The sequence below is a fragment of the Pagrus pagrus genome (assembly GCF_965226575.1).
Source record: "Pagrus pagrus genome assembly, chromosome: 18".
Classification (NCBI taxonomy): domain Eukaryota; kingdom Metazoa; phylum Chordata; class Actinopteri; order Spariformes; family Sparidae; genus Pagrus; species Pagrus pagrus.
In genome coordinates, this window is record NC_140202.1 from 7,247,596 (window position 1) to 7,267,606 (window position 20,011).

General features: G+C 38.1%; 1 protein-coding gene across 1 annotated transcript in view; it reads left to right on the forward strand.

Annotated features, from left to right (window-relative positions):
• gabra2a (gamma-aminobutyric acid type A receptor subunit alpha2a) overlaps positions 1–12,521 on the forward strand; it is a 45,890-nt gene extending 33,369 nt beyond the window's left edge. Inside the window, exons 6-10 of the mRNA XM_084381258.1 lie at positions 445–527; positions 1,921–2,064; positions 3,522–3,674; positions 6,353–6,555; positions 10,495–12,521. Of these exons, the coding sequence (XP_084237384.1) occupies positions 445–527; positions 1,921–2,064; positions 3,522–3,674; positions 6,353–6,555; positions 10,495–10,797 (886 nt within the window). The 3' untranslated portion in view covers positions 10,798–12,521. The remainder of the gene's footprint in view (positions 1–444; positions 528–1,920; positions 2,065–3,521; positions 3,675–6,352; positions 6,556–10,494) is intronic.
• Positions 12,522–20,011: the final 7,490 nt, after the last annotated feature.

The following is a 20,011-nucleotide window of genomic DNA, read 5'->3' on the forward strand; positions in this document are numbered from 1 at the left end:
TCACATTTTATGACAGCATATTTTTCAGAAATAGACTGAAGATGTTGGAGGAAGGCACATCTGGCTGTCAATGCTTTGACCAAGCTATGTGCCCTGTGTTACACAGGACACAATGACCAAAGTCTTACTTTGTCTCAGCATGATCTTATTGTCCGTACTGTTATACTGTATGTTGTATGTCTGTCTCTTTAATGTGCTGCTGCCTGTCAGGACAAAGGATATTTTTATACTCAACAAAGCATTTTCCTGGTAAAATTTTAAAATTGCTCTCTTCCAAGCTTGTGCTTGTGCAAGCTTGTGCCCTTAATGACACATTGTATTCATCAAAACAATGTCTCAATCTCAGATCATTTTACAATGTAGAAAAAGAAATGCATTTTGTTCTTTGTATGGATTTAATTAAACAATGCGTGTGTGTGTGTGTATGTGTGTGTGTGTTGCCAGGTTAACAGTTCAAGCTGAGTGCCCCATGCACCTGGAAGACTTCCCCATGGACTCTCACTCCTGTCCTCTCAAGTTTGGCAGCTGTAAGTGTGAGCAGATTCCCTTCATCCATACTGCACAGCCTAAAACTTGGCCTCATTTTAACTTAAAATAATATGCTCATTGTTTTAAACACAGACCAGTAAAATGTTACAAGGGTTTCAAGCTCATTGCTCAACATTAACGTTCCAGTTTGAAGACAGTATATCAGCCTGTTGCTTCAATTTCAGCCTTAGATAAAAGAAGATGAAATCGATATAGGTTTACACAAATGAACTATATCTGGGGACTCAACGCTAATTTGTTATTAAACATTGCTGGCATGGTGTGAAAATTACAATACAAAAATATAAACCCCCAAAGCTTATCTTCATGCTGAAAAGTTTACAGGTGAGGAGCAACATGGAAATGTGAGTAAAAGGCTGACAGTTTAGCTGTCAGCCTTTGAATTATATCAGCTCTGCTAAATTCCAAATTGGATTGGAGGTCCTTACATATCCATAAAATAACATTTTCAAACAATACTTGTGTTACAAAACAAAAATATAAACACAAGACAGCTATTACACTCTCAGGTCAAGAAGGAAAAAAAAAACTTGATTAATTGCACTAAACTTCTATTTTTGTTTGTTTGTTTTTATTTAAAGTGTTTTCAGGAATGTTAATGTCTTTAACTTAATCCCTGCAACTCAGTGTGGACATCAGGTTAATGACCTGATGACCACGTGCAGCCCCGCAACCAGTGTTGCCAACTTAGCGACTTTGTCGCTATATTTAGCAAGTTTTCAGACCCCTCTAGCGACTCTTTTTTAAAAAACACAGCACACAAAGCATTGTCTAGCTTTAAAAGCTGTAGTTAATTGTTAATTAAAGCAATATAAAAAAAACTCTCAAGCAGTGTATAAACTGTTAATGTTCTTATAAATGTCTTAGTAATCTGAAAATAAACGTGTTCATGATGTTGTTAGTGACACTTATATAGTCTCAGGCATCTTATGGACTTAACTACAATAAGTAATATATGACGTGGACCTTAATGTAAAGTGTTACCTGCAACATTAACTTAGATCTCTGTACTGTATATTAAAATGTAGTTTTTATTATTCTTTTAATTGTGAAAGTTGTTAGAAGCATAATATCCAGCATTTGTTTTTTAACAAGTATGAAACAGCCCGGTGACATTAATGTTATAATCAAATATTTGAATTATCTTACACTTCAAGTTATAGCAGGCTATAGGCCTACTCTTCATAGAATTATCAGACTGCTGTTACACTAAGTGTAAGATAGTAATTATACCTCTTTTATAATTATACCATTTGATCTCTGTTAGTTGAGCCAAGAGCTTTAATTAGGTGAGTGTGTATTGAATACGATGAAGAGGGATTTGTAGGATTTGTTTTGTTGATCAGTGTCTCTGTGTGTTCTCTGCATCAGATGCCTACACTAAGACAGAGGTTACCTACATCTGGACACGTAATGCCTCCCAGTCAGTAGATGTAGCAGCTGATGGATCCAGACTCAACCAGTATGACTTGGTGGGCCAGACTGTGGGGAAAGAGACCATTAAATCCAGCACTGGTGAGCATAGACAACAGTTACTTCCATGTTAACATGCTTGCTGATTCAAAGTTGTAAGAATGAAATCATGCTATTTGCCAACAATATATAAAAGTAAGTGATCATACAGCCACAAATAATATACAGTTAAAATACAAGTTAGAGTTATTTCCGGCACCCCAGTGTAGACAGCCATAGGTGCCCCTGGTTTTCATTTTAGTACTGTATGACAGTAAATCAATTTATGGTGTAATATTAGATTATTTGTTACTTTATTCAACTTCACTCACCTTATCACCTTTTAGAGCACAGAGACTAGCCCTGTTATGACCTATTTTAACTGTTTATTGTTTAGATTGTGGTATGAAGCATAACCTGGTTTTAATATTCAATCATTCTAACATTATGTTCTGTGTAGGAGTACATTTGATTGTTCCTCATCCCAGACAATCTCTGGCATTTCTGTACTGAGCTGCAGTAATTCTCAGTATGAAACTTTCACTTATAGATGATCTGAAAACGGTTTATGACCACATTTTTTGTCAGTTCCATTTTTGAACTTTTTCTCCCTCAGTATACAACTTACTATGCACACTTACACACTAGACATACATTATTAATAGAGGTGGTGGAAAGTAAGTAAGTACATTTACTCAAGTACTGTACTTAAGTACAATTTTGACTACTTGTACTTGAATATGTCTGTTTTATAGTACTTTATACTTCAGCTCCATTATATTTCAGAGAAAAATACTGTACTTTCTACTCCACTCTTTGTGTGTACACACAGCTTTAGTTGTGCATCTCCGCTCAGTTTTATGCATCTGGCCCTGGTATTGTTGATACTGGTACGGTACGTTCTAAAAATGGCCATTAGTAATAGAATCTTGTAGTTAATTTGCCCAAACATGAAGGTAGGGTCCTTCAACATCTTCATCACTTGGAGAATGACATTGTTTGTTGTCCAGTGAGCAAACAGATTGTTCTCACAGTCCCACTGTGCTCTTTTTATCAGTTTTTTGTAGCATTAAGTCCACCCTCTTCATATCTCTTTGAAGTTGTTTTATTCTCAGCCTGGAGGAAGTGAAGGATGGAAATGAAAGATGGCAGCTGCAGCAGCTCCCAAAGTTTACAGCGTCGCAGGGCATTGCAGGGCCAGAAAATAGCCTAGTGAACTTTACACAAACCAGGCTGCTGAAGACTTCCACCAAAGGCAGCTGAGCTGAGTGATCAAAGCAACTTTTGACAGGAACACACACTTTTTCCGGCTGTGTACTTAGCTTTCCCATTAGGGAACAGTTAGAATGGTCAATAAATCATGAAGGACTATTCTCCACACTGAACTATAACAAATATTTCTTCTGATATCTTACGTACCTTTTAAATTCCACATCTGAAATGACATGCCCCCACTTTATGTGACCATCCTGACTCAGCTGGACTCCTCTGTACTTCCTCATTGTACTTCTTGTCTTCAGGTGAATACACAGTCATGACAGCTCACTTCCATCTGAAGAGGAAGATCGGCTACTTTGTGATCCAGACGTATCTGCCCTGTATCATGACGGTCATCCTCTCACAGGTCTCCTTCTGGCTCAATCGAGAGTCAGTGCCAGCCAGAACTGTCTTTGGTGAGGTTTTTATTTTAACATTTATTCAAACAAACTCTATTCACACTTTCCACAGAGAAAGAAAACAGATTTATCCAACGCATGGCTGTGTTGAATTTCTCCAGCCATATACACTTTCATTAGTCAAATGATCCCGACTTCAACATTAAGTAAGACGATTTAGAATAATTTCATTTAAAACTTCTAGTTTAACTAGTTTAAGTAGGTGTAAGTAGGGGTGTGCATCTCTCCCTTGTAAAACAATCTGATATACATCTAGATATACGGGCTTCGATAGAAATCAGGAACGATACATCTTTAATACAGGACAATTTGGTGCAATTCAGTGTGATACGATGCAATCTAATATAGTCCTTAACATCTGTTTCATGTAGACATTTGTTTTCCATAATATACATTAAAATAAGCCTTTTCTCTAACAGCTGCAGTATACAATATATTTGTTGATGTAATTTTGAAACCACATTGGCCGTCAGTAATGTCCACATTAGTACTGTGTTATCTTAGTATTGAAGTTATGTCTTTTGAACAAGCCAAAACCAAATGAAAAGGCTGTTGTATGAGATGACATGCAATACACACTCCAGTTTATTAGGGAACACTCAGAGTTACCAGAGTAAGTATAGGCTGCTAACTGTTGTGGATTACAGAACTAGTTAGAATCAATCACGCTGACATGATCACATGTCATCCACTTGAAGGAATAATAAACAATTGGATGTAGAATGAAAGTGTAAAAATAAATAAAAGGTCAAAGAAAGGGGTTTGTGTGATTTTAAACAGGTTAACAGGGTGCCAAGCTGTCGACCAAGCAAGATGTCTGAAATTTTACTGATGAACAGTAGGCCTGTTCCGCTGTGGATTGTGTGTCCCAAATCACCAGAGGACAATTTATGACAAAAAGGTTTTCATTCAACTCAAAGCTCTAAGACATTTTATCTGCTTAGAGCTGAATCCAAATGGAATTTTAAACCATCAAAGTTCAATCAAAAGTAAAAAAAAAGAAGAAAACTCAACTGGCCATAGCTAAATGACATCAAGTGTTAAGTAAATAATGCACACTTATTTAACTGTGTGATAAAAAAGAACGGAAGTTCATCATGTTGTCATATACAGTGTTTGGTAGAAAAGAAAACCTTAATTTATGTGTTTGTGCCTTTTATTTGGAATACCTGTAAGTGTTGTATTTATATCCATTATTGTGATGAAACCGAAAAGCACATAAAGCCAAACAGCCGTCCACGAACAGCACCTCATCATATCCTCACCTGAACCTGCCCAGGTTTGCAGTCCTCACTGTAAACTGTGTTCATGCTGACACGTGAACATTTTATCACGACACTGCAGGCAGGCCACCAGATGAGGGTCCCAATGAGGCCTCACCCTGCTTATCTGCCAAAGGACAGTGGACCCACACCCACACTCTGATTTCCCCTTTGGTAAAATGTCAGGTACCTGTCTGGGGACAACGTAATGCTCTCTCTCCATTTATCCACTGAAATATAAAACACAATAATAAGCCCAGTCATTATCCGTTGTGACAAACAGGGCAGGAATGAAAGGTTGTGTTGAAGGGCATTTTGTGACTTAGTGAAGGAGTTAGGAGTTTGTTCTCAGTAACAGAGACATCTGGTTCGTGATTCATAATGTGCCTTTGCAGGTATGAGTGCATCATGAGTAAAAACACCATTAGTAAGCTCACATATTAACATTCCACCATAGCTGATTCAAATGATCAGATCATCATCAAGCTCTCCTGAACCCTGATAATGACCCATTCATTTGAATCAGGTGTGTCGGAGCAGGGAAATATCAAACATGCATGGCAGGGGCCCCCAGGACAGGGATTGAAAAAAACACTGAGTAATACCATTTAGGCTGTTCACAGATCCCCTACATTCATTGGTTTTACATTTTTTGATGGACATATTCTGTTTATAGCACTAGACACTGACTTACAATCATGTGTACAAACTCCAGTTAAAAAGTGTAACCATGTAGTGTACACTATTTAGTGTACACATTTAACTCTCTGTACTTTTGTAAATTTTAAATTGTAAACACTTTAAGAACATCAATGAGAGACCATGAAAATGTTATGTAAATAAAACAATGACAGATGAGGCTTAATTCTGGTTGCCATTTGGTGGCATAATGACTGTATGACCAGCAGCTCTCCCCTTTTGTGGAGAAGCGGCGTGTAGCACCAACAGAGAAGCAGAGCATTGAACTGCCAAATGGCACCGACAGCAAGACATGTTTTAGCCACCTAAAATAAGACCCACCTAAAAAAATATATATATCGGTTTAAGTGTACGCTATATTTTGAACATTTATTGTGCTTTACAGCAGCGTAATATGGTACGGGGCAGGCACATTTGTGCCTGTGCATAGGAATACAACCATTGTACAGTTGAGGGAATGTAGTCCCAAAGGAAAGAAAATGAGCAGAATAATTCAAATTGGTTGACTTCCTGTTAGGTTGAGGTAGTGGCACCAAGAGAGTTTTGCACTGTTACATGTGGCCTGAATCAATGACTTGAGTTGTAGGTATTCGAGAAATTGTTTGCTCCCAATGCTGTAGGCCTGCTCCTGGACCAGATGGTGGAAGGATTGTTTGCATTTTACTAAAAATACTGAATATTTTTTTTCTTTATGCCTTTGTCCTCTCTTTCCAGGTGTAACTACAGTTCTGACAATGACAACCCTGAGTATTAGTGCCCGTAATTCACTGCCCAAGGTGGCCTACGCTACTGCTATGGACTGGTTCATCGCTGTCTGCTATGCCTTTGTCTTCTCTGCACTTATTGAATTTGCTACTGTCAACTACTTCACCAAGCGAGGCTGGGCCTGGGACGGAAAGAGTATTGTCAATGACAAGGTAGAGTTTTAACACAATTAGAGGGCACATTGCTCTTCAGGAGTGTCATTTTTCCATGATTTCTAAGTGAATTTACAGATGCTTAATGTGATGGACCTCATAGATATTGATATCCTAAGGGAGAGTAAGACACACCCACATCAGGAGGATCAACTAGACCAATATTTTTTAAAGCTATGTGCTCCATTTATTGCTGATGAAATTACTTAACTTTTTATTTTATCCATTTCTTCTGGGGTTATCCCTAAGATCTGGAAAACTGCACATGTTGTCCCACTGCATAAAGGGGGGTGATAAAACTGATATTAATAACTATCAACCAATGTCTAAACTGCCTTGTCTTGCTAAAGTCCTGGAACCATTAGTCAATAATCAGCTCAAATCACTCCTCTCAATATATCCTGTTTTGAGTCTTCACCAGTCTGGTTTCAGAGCTAAGCATAGTACTGTTCACACTTCAGTTACTAATGATATTATATCTGCGGTTGATAAAGGGAAATAGTGTGTTGCCCTCTTTGTGGATCTAACAAAAGCTTTTGATACTGTTGACCATGCTTTGCTCATACAGAGGTTAAGTTATGTTGGATTTGATTGTAATTCCAGTAATTGGTTCAAGGACTACCAGTCTCATAGACAACAATGTGTGATTGTAGGAAATTATCGTTCCGTATTTTTATCACTGTCTAAAGGGGTTCCGCAAGGTTCAATACTGGATCCTGTCTTATTCACAATCTATATAAACAACATTACATCCTCTATAACAAATTGCAATGCCCATCTTTATGCTGATGATACAGTCCTGTACTGCTGTGCTAAAACTGCACATAAAGCCATTACAATTCTCCAGCAAGCTTTTGACAAACTGCAAGATTCTCTTTTTAACCTGAAATTAGTCCTCAATGCAAACAAACTCAACATCACTCTGACAGGACACAGTATTAAAAGGGTTTCTAATACAAATATTTGGGTATCTGGTTGGATCAGAAACTCACATTTAAATTTAAATTTAACACATTTGTGAAAAAAATGGTTATTTACACAGAAACAGAACTACTTTCCCCATGTCCTGTAGGAAACAGATCATTGAAGCTGTCTTTTTATCTGTCCTGGATTATGATGATGTTATCTATAGACATGCCTCTGTCCCCACTCTAACTCCACTAGACTGGGTTTATCACTCCGCCCTCAGATTCATTACTGGTGTCTGTTATACCGCTCATCATTGTCTTCTATATGAAAAAGTTGGATGGGCACCTTTAACAGTAAGACATGACAGCCATTGGTTTGTGTTTCTTTTTAAAGCTTTGAAGGGCAACATGCTACCATATATCAGCTCTTTATTAAACTGGTCACAGAGTCACTATTCAACACACTCTACTGATTGTATAATGCTCCAAGTTCCCCGGGTAAACACTAAATTTGGGAAAACTGCTTTCAGTTTCAGTGCTCCATACACTTGGAACATCTTACAACGTACATTTAAACTTGATGCCGTTATACCTATAGGTCAGTTTGACTTTGATTTCAAACTACTCAGCATTTGAATGTAACTGTTTTTAACTAAATGCTGTCCTGTATGGTTGTCTGCCATTTATCTTTTATGCACCTCTGTTTATTAATGTTTTGTTATGTTTGTTTGCTTGCAGTTTCTTATAATTTTCATCACTTTTTCCCTTTTATTTGTATGCTGTCAGATTGCTTCTTATCTGTTATCATTTTAATGTACCCATTCTATTTACTCACTCTCTGATTATGTTGGTTGTTTCAGTTTGTTATCACATTTTTGCACCCATTCTGTTTTTTTTATTATTTGTGCTCTTGACATCATTTAAAAATGAGGGCTTGCCCTCAATGATTTTATGAGATTTAAATAAAGGCTGAATGAATGAATGAATGAATGAATGAATGAGCTATGACTTGAACATGGAAGAAGAATACCACCAACCTACACACTAAATGTTGAAGCCTTGATTTTCAGTCTCACTCGTGTCTGACTGAGCAGATATACCTCAATTTTAACCAGTGCATATGATAAGGGGAAAATGTTGAGTGGAACTAAAGAATAGAACTGTCTCACACAGATCATTTGACTTATAAAACACAGGCGTCACCAATTCAATGATTTGACAATTGCAGTGGTAATTGCCTGTTTTTAGCCATAATTTATGTTATTACTTGCCATCGTGCATTTCCTGCTTTGCAACAGAGAATCACGACTCTGATTCATTTGGGAACAAAGACACAACAGTGCACTTATTTCTGACATGCTATAAGGTTAGTATGATTCATCCAGAAAGCAATGCAGGAAACAGCCAGAAAGATAGCAGATTTCAGTGTCACTTGAGCTACCATTAGCATTAAGCACAAGAGACTGGAAGTGGTTACTATCAATGACTTGGGAGGAGAGAGGATGATGTATGTGGCATGGTGGAAGCGTCTCAGCAATCAGATGTCATTTCATTTCTAATGTTTTTTGGTAGCAGTCACACTTTTTTTCAATTCAGCCAAGATGCAGTGGTTAAGTGTAAATGGGCCAATGCTTGTCTTTATGCAGTGTGTGTGAAAGAGTTGAAATCATACAAAATAAAAATAAAATGTTAGGAGTAACATCTACAAAACATCAACATTTTCTCCAGCAATTCCACATAAAGTAGAATCTACAACAATTCTATATTATATATTAAGGGTTTTTCTTTCAGGATTCTTTGAGATCCTGAGTTTCACCATTAATTCTCACATAGTAGCATGTATGTTTCAACAACACAACAAATTCCATTAGTACACCAATATAGCCAGGTTATACTCATCTTTTTGCTACTCCCAGTTTCTCTTTTTGACAGAAACAATTTACCCACTCACTCTCTATGTACAATATATCGTATACTTGTCATGTTGGTCAGTTGCCCTAATGGCTGCCCAGTAGGGTAGAAAATGTGCCTTTTCAAAACCTTTAATCCAGCATGTTTGTTAGGCTTGATGCAGTGAAACACCGACTCTTCCTGCATATACTGTATGCAACATGCTTTAACTTCCAACTCCTCATATACAGCAGCATTGTCAGCGGCCTTCAGCTTCAAAGGCAGCTTCAAACTATGACGCTCTACCTACCCCGTTAGTGTCAGTTTTGGACGTGACGGTCTCCACGGTCAAGTTAGCAATAACATGTAATATTCTACATCTTGTTAGACTTTCAAGATAAGGCTTGGCGACAAACAGATAACATAAAATGAGTTTTGGGCTGTTATTAAAGTTGGGAAAACGTAGAGGTTAGGTTTAGGAAAAGATAAAGTTTCGACTTAAAATAACTATGTTACATAAGTTCTCTAACTTAAAAACAAATCAGACTTGACACTTGGTGACACACACACACACACACACACACATACTGGGGTAAGACCTATGTATGACCCATCTAACCATTCCAACCATACCCCCAGTCAGACATTTTTCATTCTTTATACTATTCCACGAGAGGGGAGCTTCAAGAAGCAATGCTAGAGGGGTGTAAAAGTTTGAGGCAAAGGGGCACTGATCAGGCTGCTATGTGACATGTTTGGAGTAAACTGGCTGACTCTATGTGTCACATTAAAAGTCTTTTAGAAGCTCAGTGCATAGTGTAATCCTTTTCTGGTAGGCATTTTATGTAAAATGCTGCAGGAAGTTCAGAGTTTTGTTGACAGTAGCTTAAGACTCACTCAAAAAACAGCTATGTACTAGTGAATGATGTCTGGTTTATTGAAATAGATTATAAATTAGCCTCTCGGTTATAATATACACTATATACACTGTTGACAAATGGGCATTGTCCATGTAAAAAAATACAATTGTAGAAGAAAATACAAGCATTTCCGTGCTAATAAATTTGTTTTGTGCACCACAATATTAAAGTAGTAATAATTACTTCTAAAGGTCTCTAACCCTGAAACATTCTCCTTGCAGAAAAAGGAAGTGGCCATCATGAAGAAGAACAACGCCTATGCTGTTGCTGTGGCTAACTACGCTCCCAACATCACAAAAGACTCCACGCTGCCCACCATATCCAAGTGTGCTTTGAGTGATACCAACAAGACGACAGCAGAGACAAAGCCCGAGCAGAACAAGAAAACCTTTAACAGCGTCAGTAAGATCGACCGCATATCCCGCATCATGTTCCCTGTGCTGTTCGGGAGCTTTAACCTGGTCTACTGGGCCACCTACCTGAACAGAGAACCAGTCATTAAAGACCTCAATCCTGCCAAATGAACTGTAAGGGCTCAATTCAAACATACAGCCCATTCAGGAATTAAACATCTGTTGGTATTTTTTTCATCTGTGAGAAGCTGTTTAGATGCATGGAAAAATCTGTGAAAAGTGTTTGTTTTTTTTTTTTATGTCAAAACCTAATCAGACCATAAGCAGTGTTGTCATGACATAAAATTGAAAATTGAACCCAAAGAAATGTAAAATTGCAACACAAAGAAATGTCAAGTTTCAACGTTCTTGTGGTTAGCAAAACTTACATTGTCAACATTTATTCTGACTTCAATATTAAGAGACCATCATAAACTGACAGGTGGTCACTTCAAGAAATGTTATTTTCATCAACATGGTCCATGAAACAGCCCACAATTAATGTCAGTCATCCTTTTTTTGATAAATTTGTAACAATCATAATTGTGAAATGTAATACTGAAGTCTTAAGGAAGTAATATAAGAAAATATCTCTTACCACGCAAACACTTATGGATCTTTGTTTCTCTGCTTATATTTTCTTGCACTAAGATGAGTTTTATGCTCTCTTGACATTTCTGTCATTAATAAACTTCTCTGTTCACTAGGCAGTAGGGAGTTGGGCAGCAGCAAAGTCAGCACTTGAAAATACAACACTGGGATGTTGTCATCTCAACACTAATTGTCAACTGTACCCTCCCCACTGTTATCTGATTGCTCCTCAGTATATTTACAGTGAGCAGTTATCTCTGGGCAAAAACTGATTCTGCGGGAAGTAGTCTAGTTCTATGGGACGATTGCAACGATCACATTAACATCAGAATACTTGCTTCTTCCACACCACAGCTTCACCACCTTCACACCGTGGGCTACATGGTGCTCTGCTGCTCACTCTGTAGCTTTTGTACAGCTTTTTAGAATTTTTTCCACTTTGCCTCCCCACATGGACTGTGTCACACTGTGGAAGATAAATCTGAATGGATACAAATGTGTGAGAATATGCGTCTCTGTGTGTGTAAAATAGATATGTTTTTATGTGTTTTGTAACAGTGTCTTTGTGTTTATTTAAATGATTTTTGTTGAATTGTAATCTTTTTTATATAAAATGTAGCAGGAACAATGGACCTAAACATATTTAATAATCGCATCCGATATGGTCCATTATAAGACGTTACTGTGTCAATAATACTGCATTATTGAATTTTGTGTATTCAATTTGTGTAAAAGTTTTTATTTTTTCTGCATATTTGTTAAATAGATTTCTTATACAAATATATGTACATATAAACCCTGTGCTTTGTTAAACACACTTTTCAATTTAGATATCTTTTAGATGAAAATTGTTCTAGAGATCAATATTTTTCCTTCTTGCACACTTGACCCTGTTTGTGTTTCTTTAAATGTTGGAGTGGAGAAGTTCCTCCTGATTCATTTGACCACTAATACAAACTTGTGAAATGCACTAACAACAATTCTTAGTGTCTTCCTGTTTTTAGCTTGGCAAAACTAAGGTGCACCATCAGATCCAACATGTGCGAAAAGAAAACAAAAACTGAAAAAAAGAAAACCATAAGGGTGTTAGCATGATTTTAGGTTCTGGTTTTAAGAAAAAAATTCTTGAATTTTCTCTAATCTGTAACATTATTTCTTGTATTCAGCTCAGATCTAACAGTTCTGAACCATAAAGGTTAGTTAGCAAGAAAAGAATAAGCACAAGGTCCGCCTCAGACCCTGTCTCAAAGCATCCACTGGGAAGAGGTGAAAGGTCAATGACCAGGAGTCAGTGGATGACCAGAGAAGAGTAAGGAGGACATTCATATCTGAGACGGGAGGTTTTAGATCGCCCAAACTTATGGTTGACAATCCATAATTAGGTTACTTGATAAGATTTGAGATACAGTTGTAAGCATTGGAAAAACATCATAACTAGAATTTGAGTTACGCTTATTTTGTGAAATCACAGTTTTTCATTCTAACCTAGTATTGGGACCCACTAAGTTCTTCGAAATCAGTGCAAATAACTGTGTGTCATTGGGCTTAATGTGTTTGGTGTTCACAGTAAAATTTAGTGACAATTTACAAAAAAAATGGCAAAACAGTGACTCTCCAGCTTAATTCCAATGAAAATTATTGAGGGCATTGATGCCATGATGAAGACTTTGTAGTCGAAATGCGTATCCATTTACCGAATAAAGTGTTTTTAAACTTATCAGAGTGCCTTGGATTTTCAGTCAGACTGCCCCCACCATGGATTTTCCTCGCAAGTAAGCTGGACAGTGACCGTTTTTTGCCATTTTATTTGTATTCAACCTCTGTCCTCATCTTTGAAAAGGACATGATTTTTTAACTACTACAACACTAACTTTTTTTAGACAGTTTTCTTTAGACAATACCATTAATCAAGATAACCTCCAGGATTCACAAATCAATCCCCAACCTGCATTCAAAGAATCCACTCAACTGTAAGAGAACTAACGAGACAATTTTCAGTCAGTTAATAAATATTTATTGCAATGTGCACATTAGATGAGAAATATAAGTCTCTGGTGATAAGGCCCCATCATGACATCTATTATATTTTAATAGGGATGGTGAAGCCATGAGTAGTATAGGAAACCCCCTGATGAAGCCTAGACGCTGGTGGTGGTGATGGGATAAAGATGATGGCTGAGAATCTGGATGTGATGAGCTTGAAATGGGCGATATGATGAAGTGGAGGTGAATAGAGTGGAGGAGGGTTGCAACAATTTTGCACTGAAAGCCTGCATTAGTAAAGCCACAGGATTAGTTTATCTGTATTTTCATCAGCTGAGTTTTGGCAGCTGGGCATTTCAGCCTGATGCCAGCATTAAATGAAAGATTAGCAGAAGTGTTTAGATTCAATCTCTTGGGAATGTAAATGTATGAAAGTTCCATGGCAGTATGGCTTAGGGCTAGCATGCTACAGGCTCTGAACACTATCTGTCCACGTTGCTGCTACTAGGGCTAAAATCTTGCACTGTGCAGGTTACTTCACACAAAGGTGACTCGATATCCTTAATACACACACACACACACACACACACACACACACACACACACACACACACACACAGAAAGACACACACACACAAGGCAAATCCTAACAGTGTTTAGATCCACAGCATTGCTGAGAGAGGAGTTCTCCTGAATGGTGAGTGTTGCTGAACCGGCTATAATAAGGTCCAGCACAGCATCCACAGCACATCAGCACATTTACCCTCTTCTCTGCACTTGACCACCTGCCTTTGATCTGCACCAGCATCACCTTATCCCTACTGCTGGCTAGCCTTTTACAGGATGTCATCTGCCCATTCACACAGAAGCTCAAACCCCACAAGCTTTGCACTCGTCAGCTATGGACAAAAACTTACAAAACTGACTCAGAATATATGTGACCACATCATTTCATTATTGAATTCTTCTACACTTTTACCCAACCTAATCACCAGAATTAATACAACAGATATGTTGTAAATTGACATTTCTTTACGTTAAAATGTTATGTTTCTTAAGGTTCAATTTTGAATTTTATGTTGTGACAATGGTGTGATTAGGGTCTCTTTTGGTTTTTGCACAAAAGCCACTAGGATTATGAAAAGATCATGTTTTGGCTTCACGAGTTCAGTCACCACAAACTCAACTGGAAATTGTCCTCAAGTCTTGTCGAAACTATCTGATTTTGTTGCCAATAACACAAAGTCTCATTCAAAATGTCCAGTGTTTTCATGTCTAGAAATATTGAAATGCTGTCTCAAACAGTGGTCTCTCGCGTGGCAGCCGTGGGTTGTCATACCATCACCACCCCCTCGATCTCCTATTATCGTGTGAGAACTGACATGACATCCACTCATTACTAAACAACATTAATTTACCACAACTCAGTAAGAAACAAATTGAAATGATTGACTCACTGATTACAGAGATCGAACTCTACACTGCCCTCAAGCTCATGCCAAACAACAAAGCACTGATGGCTTTCCTGCTGGGTTCTATATGTGAACATTAAAATCAGAACTACACACACTCACAGAATAGAAAAAAATCATCATCATCTCATTTCATCCATAATAAACCCAGACCAAACTGTCTTGATCGAAAGTAGACATTTATCCAGTAACACACGCAGACTTTGCAATTTAATGGATTATTCATCACTCCAACAAAGAGGAACCATCATCGTCTCATTAGAAAAAGGCCTTCCACAGAGTATACTGGTCATTTCTCATATACACAATGCAAACATTTGTCTTTGTGGAATCATTTAATGGCTGGAATAAAATTCTATACACTGAAGCGGGTGTTATCACCAATGGGATGCCCACTCTCTCCATTCCTCTTCACCATTTTCATGAAATGACTAGCTGTAGCTATTCATCAGAACACCTGAATCAAAGGGATCCAGACACCAAATGCATCATAAAATTATGCCGATAACATATAGCTCATCCTTCCTCTAATTACGCCATAAACTGGCATAAATCCTCTATTGTTCCACTGCATAGTAACAGCTGCAATGTGGCAGCCCCAAACACCACCTATCCCTTTATGCACAATTCACATCACATATCTGGGCCTTAATATCTCCCCCAGGCTGTCACAGTTGTTCGGTCTCAACCTAACCCCACTTCTTAACCGTCCACTCTCCGTCATGAGCAGAATGGGGACCGTTAAAATGACAATACTCCCTAAAAAAGATGACCTTTTCACAATGATTCCAACTCAACCCGCCCTCTCCCGGTTTAAATCTCTAGACTCCAAATTCTATTGGAAAGGAAAACACCAAGAATTATGTCACTATGTAACAGCCTTATATACATTTATATATATATTTATATATATATATATACATATATATATATAATAAAAGATATACACTCCAGTCAGTGAGCAGACATAAAGTTGCTACTACTGTAGCAGCATTATTTTAGATCACACTACCTTGCTCGGCCTGACCCGCCCTACTCTGCCTCTGATTGGCTCTATCCTGCCTGTTAAGTAATGCACATGACAACTCTCACCAAAGATTGAACAGAGGTGACATGTCTCACTATGTAGCTAAAACAGAGTTTTCAAGACACAGTGTAAAAAGGGATGCTGAAGCAATGCACCATATGAGAAACATAATGTGTTTCTTGAAAATTAAACTATGTAAACCTATTCTACTAGGACCCCCAAATACAAGTATGGACTGGAAAATAAGCATAATATCACCTCTTTAACAGTTTTAACTGATGTTTGACCCTCTTTATCAACTGAGAGTAAGTAGGAAGAAGAAGCCGAGAATTATGCTCTGACAGACCAAAGTGAGGATGTGGGAGGACTTTGTAGCTGCCAGGAATATTTGTATACACATGGTCCAGGATAGTACTTCCTCTGGTGGGGATCTGAACATGCTGGTGGAATTTATGTAAAACAGTTCTGAGGTTTGTTTGTTTGTAATCAACAACTAACCTTAACGAATCAAACAGTAAATTACTCCACATAGCTCTAACTATCACCTCATGAACTGGAAATCAAAGAACAACACATGCATTGCACAATGAAAAAAACTTACTTATGGATCACATCTCTATGAAAAACGTATGTACCTCCATCAAATACACTACAATAATAAGTAGAGCTTTTATTTTTGCTGCTGGGCTTGAAAATGACAACTGCCTCAGTCTGAAACTAGCAATGACACTTCTGTCTTTGGAGAAAATTTACATGAATTCTGGCAGACTGAGGTCACACAAATCAGATATGGATCATTGCAGGCAGTGGCTAATTAGAATTAAAAATGTCAGATTGAATATGTTCTTTCAGATCACATCACTGGATTACATCGCCATTAATTACCTGGCTATTGTTTCTAAACCCAACAAAGTAATTAGCACTAATAGCTTGCTCTTATCACATTCTGTACCTTTGACACAATCAGCTTCTCGGTGTAAAGTAAAATGCCACTGAGAAGCCTCGTGTATGCCCAGCAGCACCACTCAGATCTAAAAAATAATTACAGCTACAGCATCGGCCCCAGGGATGGCGAGGCTGTTCACAATGGTTTTATCATGTGTGAATAATTTACCTCTCTCCTTCCTCTCTCACCACTAGGCTGTCTGCCGCCTCAGTCAGCAACAAGGGACTTAGCCCTGCACCCATAAACAAATACAAACACACTGCTATCTCACAGTGTGATCTGATGGGAACAAAAGTGAATAATGTCTACCAGTCATCAATATTTTTTTTTTTTTTGCTGAGTGTTTTTAACTGAATGCTATACACACAAACTTTCATGTCCACATGTACATTTCACATAAGATCAGAGGTCAGGAACATTGCCAGCACAGCACAGAGACATAATAAAGACAAAGGGCCCTATTTAGACGGCCTATAGCACATGGTCTAAAGTGCAGCGTACTAGGGCTTTTAGGGCGTGTCCAAGTCCATTTTGCTAGTTAAAAGGCAGATTATCTGGGCGCAAAGTGCAGCGCATGTTGCAAAGAGGTGGTATTTAGACTCTGAATTAGTCATGGGTGTGTTTTATAAATCATAAATCAATCGTGGGGACTGGGCTTGAAAATGACAACTGCGTCGGTCTGAAACTATCAATGACACTTGCGCTGCGGCGCTTTGCACCAGGTGTAAGATAGAGCCCAAAGACTCCATGTTGGCTTGACTTAATGGGAGAGGTGGAACTGTTTGCTCGTATGCAGGAGCTGGGCAAGAATGTGTGTGCCAGATCAGCTGTGGTATGAATACACAGATTAAGATTTGCTAAAAACTACAATGGCTAGCTGTTTTGGAATTAAAAAAACTAAACTATTCATTTTGAGATGTTTTTCAAGATCTTAATCCTCAGTAGGGGAAGGGGAAGAAAATATTGAAAGATGGACTATCACATTGTTATTTTTGTTAATTTAAAGGACTTCTGACAATAAGTAAAACATAGAGTAACACCTGACAAATCTTTATTCACGACTGAATGTTGTTATCACAATGAATAAAGTGTTCAAAAGGTATAATTTGTAAGAAATGGTAAGAATTCATTACAAAGAACATTGCTCCAAAACTAAAGAGGATATCTGTAGCTATCTTGGCTGTAGCGACCAGCTACTGTTAGCAACTCAGTTATCTGTGGAGCTTAGTGGCCCTGTTCGCTGACTGGAGTCAGCCTGGGTTATAACCTTGAGTGAAGAGGGACAACAGGGCTCAATGCAAGCGGGCTCAGCAGCCTCCAGGTGAACACATTTAGATACCAGCCTGGGACTGAACACAGCCTCTGAGACTGATGGTGGTCAGTTTGAAGACAGGGGACACAGTACAGAGGAAAGGCATGACGCAGAGGACAGAGACAGAGTTGGGCATCAGCAGTGGGTGAAACTGCATGAAGAGCTAGAATATTTTCACATCTCACTCTGAATTGCAGATTTATTTTGACCGAACCAGAGGTGATTGTGGAAAGACAAATTAGGAGCTGGTGAGTTTTATTTCATTAATGTCAGCTTTGAATGAAGTGTGGTTTGCAATGAATTAACAAGGCAATTAACTTTGTCTTAGTTCTGTAACAAAAGAGCAGCTTGGATTCAAACGGTGTATGGGAGTATTTTTCTGTTTAGTAAGGAACATAGTTTTACTAATCCGACAAAATAGCTACAGGGGCTATCGAACTGTCACCTCTTGTGATAATCGTGGTATTGGGAGACAGGACGGGCCAGGGCTAGCTGGTTAGTATACTAACCTCAGTAGACATCTCTGCAATTCAGTACAAACATAGACATCTCTGACATAAGTGAATATTGTTGTTTCTTCAGATTCTGTTGATAATAACAGTTCATTTTTTTAAATGTTTTAAATGTAAATTTCTTGCCATATTTTACAAATTGCCCCTTTAAAGTATTGTGGGATGAACCAGACTATTTGAGGGGGAAATGATAATACTCTGAGCTGTAGGCCTACCGGAATAATACAACACTATGTATATGAGCATAATGTAATTCTGTGTGGTCTTATGACAGAAGTGCTGATGCTACAGAGAGGGAAATTTGATGAAAAGATAAAAGCAAGTGGGATTTCTTGAAATTGGTTTCTGTCATCTCTTTCATGCCATTTAGGCGTGAACAATTAGTTGATACAGTTGCTTAGCAACAGAAGCATTTTCTCCCTACAGGAGGTTTAGGTCTCAGTAGTTAATTTGATGTCTTTTAATGACTTTCTTGGTAACGATCAAAAAGGGGTGATATTGAGCTTCAAACAAAGTGAGCACGCTTTGGTGCGTTGACTTTATTGACAGGTGTCCAGCTATCACACTGCTGCAGCATTGTGTCTCACATCAGACACCTCCAGTCATCACCTCGCCTCTGCCCTCAGTTCAGATTTTTATGTTTGGCGATGGTAAAGCCAAACTCCAACCATCCTGTGAGAACACAGAGATAGAGATAGAGAGCTTCTTCACACGGTGTCCCAACAATCGCTTGAAATGCATTATCAACAAGACCAACGACTAGACAAACAGGAGACCTTTATCATTCAGGTAGAGGACATTTTCCCAAACTCCAGACTTCAAACCATCCCTTCAGAAAACCACAGTGATGTCGTCCATGAATACATCAATCAGACACAAGGATAATGTTGAATGTATTTCTTCTAAGAAGAGCAATTTAAATTTCCTGGTCAAACACAACCCTACATGGTACTGTGGTTCTCCTCCTCTTCTTTCATGTGAGGACGAACACTAATGAGCCTTCAGATGCAGAGGCAGTTTGATCATGTTGTGATAGATATTAATCCCATCAACTCATCCACTCTGCTGACAGTGAAACCAAGTGACAAAGTGGAATTTAATTGAGCTATGTTGCACATATGACTGCCAACACTTTGCCTTCATCTCACAGAACTTCACTAGACCAAAGGCAATTAAGGTTTAAAAAAAAAGCACAAAGTAGGCTACAGTAAACTACATTACTGTGTGAGTCCAAGTCTTTATTCTGGGGAGGATAACTCAAACACATGAAAGGAAATTTCTGAAGAAAATACAATTCATTGCAAGGGAAGAAAGCAACAGGGCTGTAACTTCTAATCATTTTTAATGTTTGTTTTAACTCTTCGACAAGTGAAAATCACGACAATAACTTTTGTTTTTAATATATGTTATTTTGAAGGAGTGACATATGTGTCCAATGCAGTCTTCACCATACATCAGCAGTATACAAAGTGAACTGTTAAAATGTAATCAGATTTTTCTTGT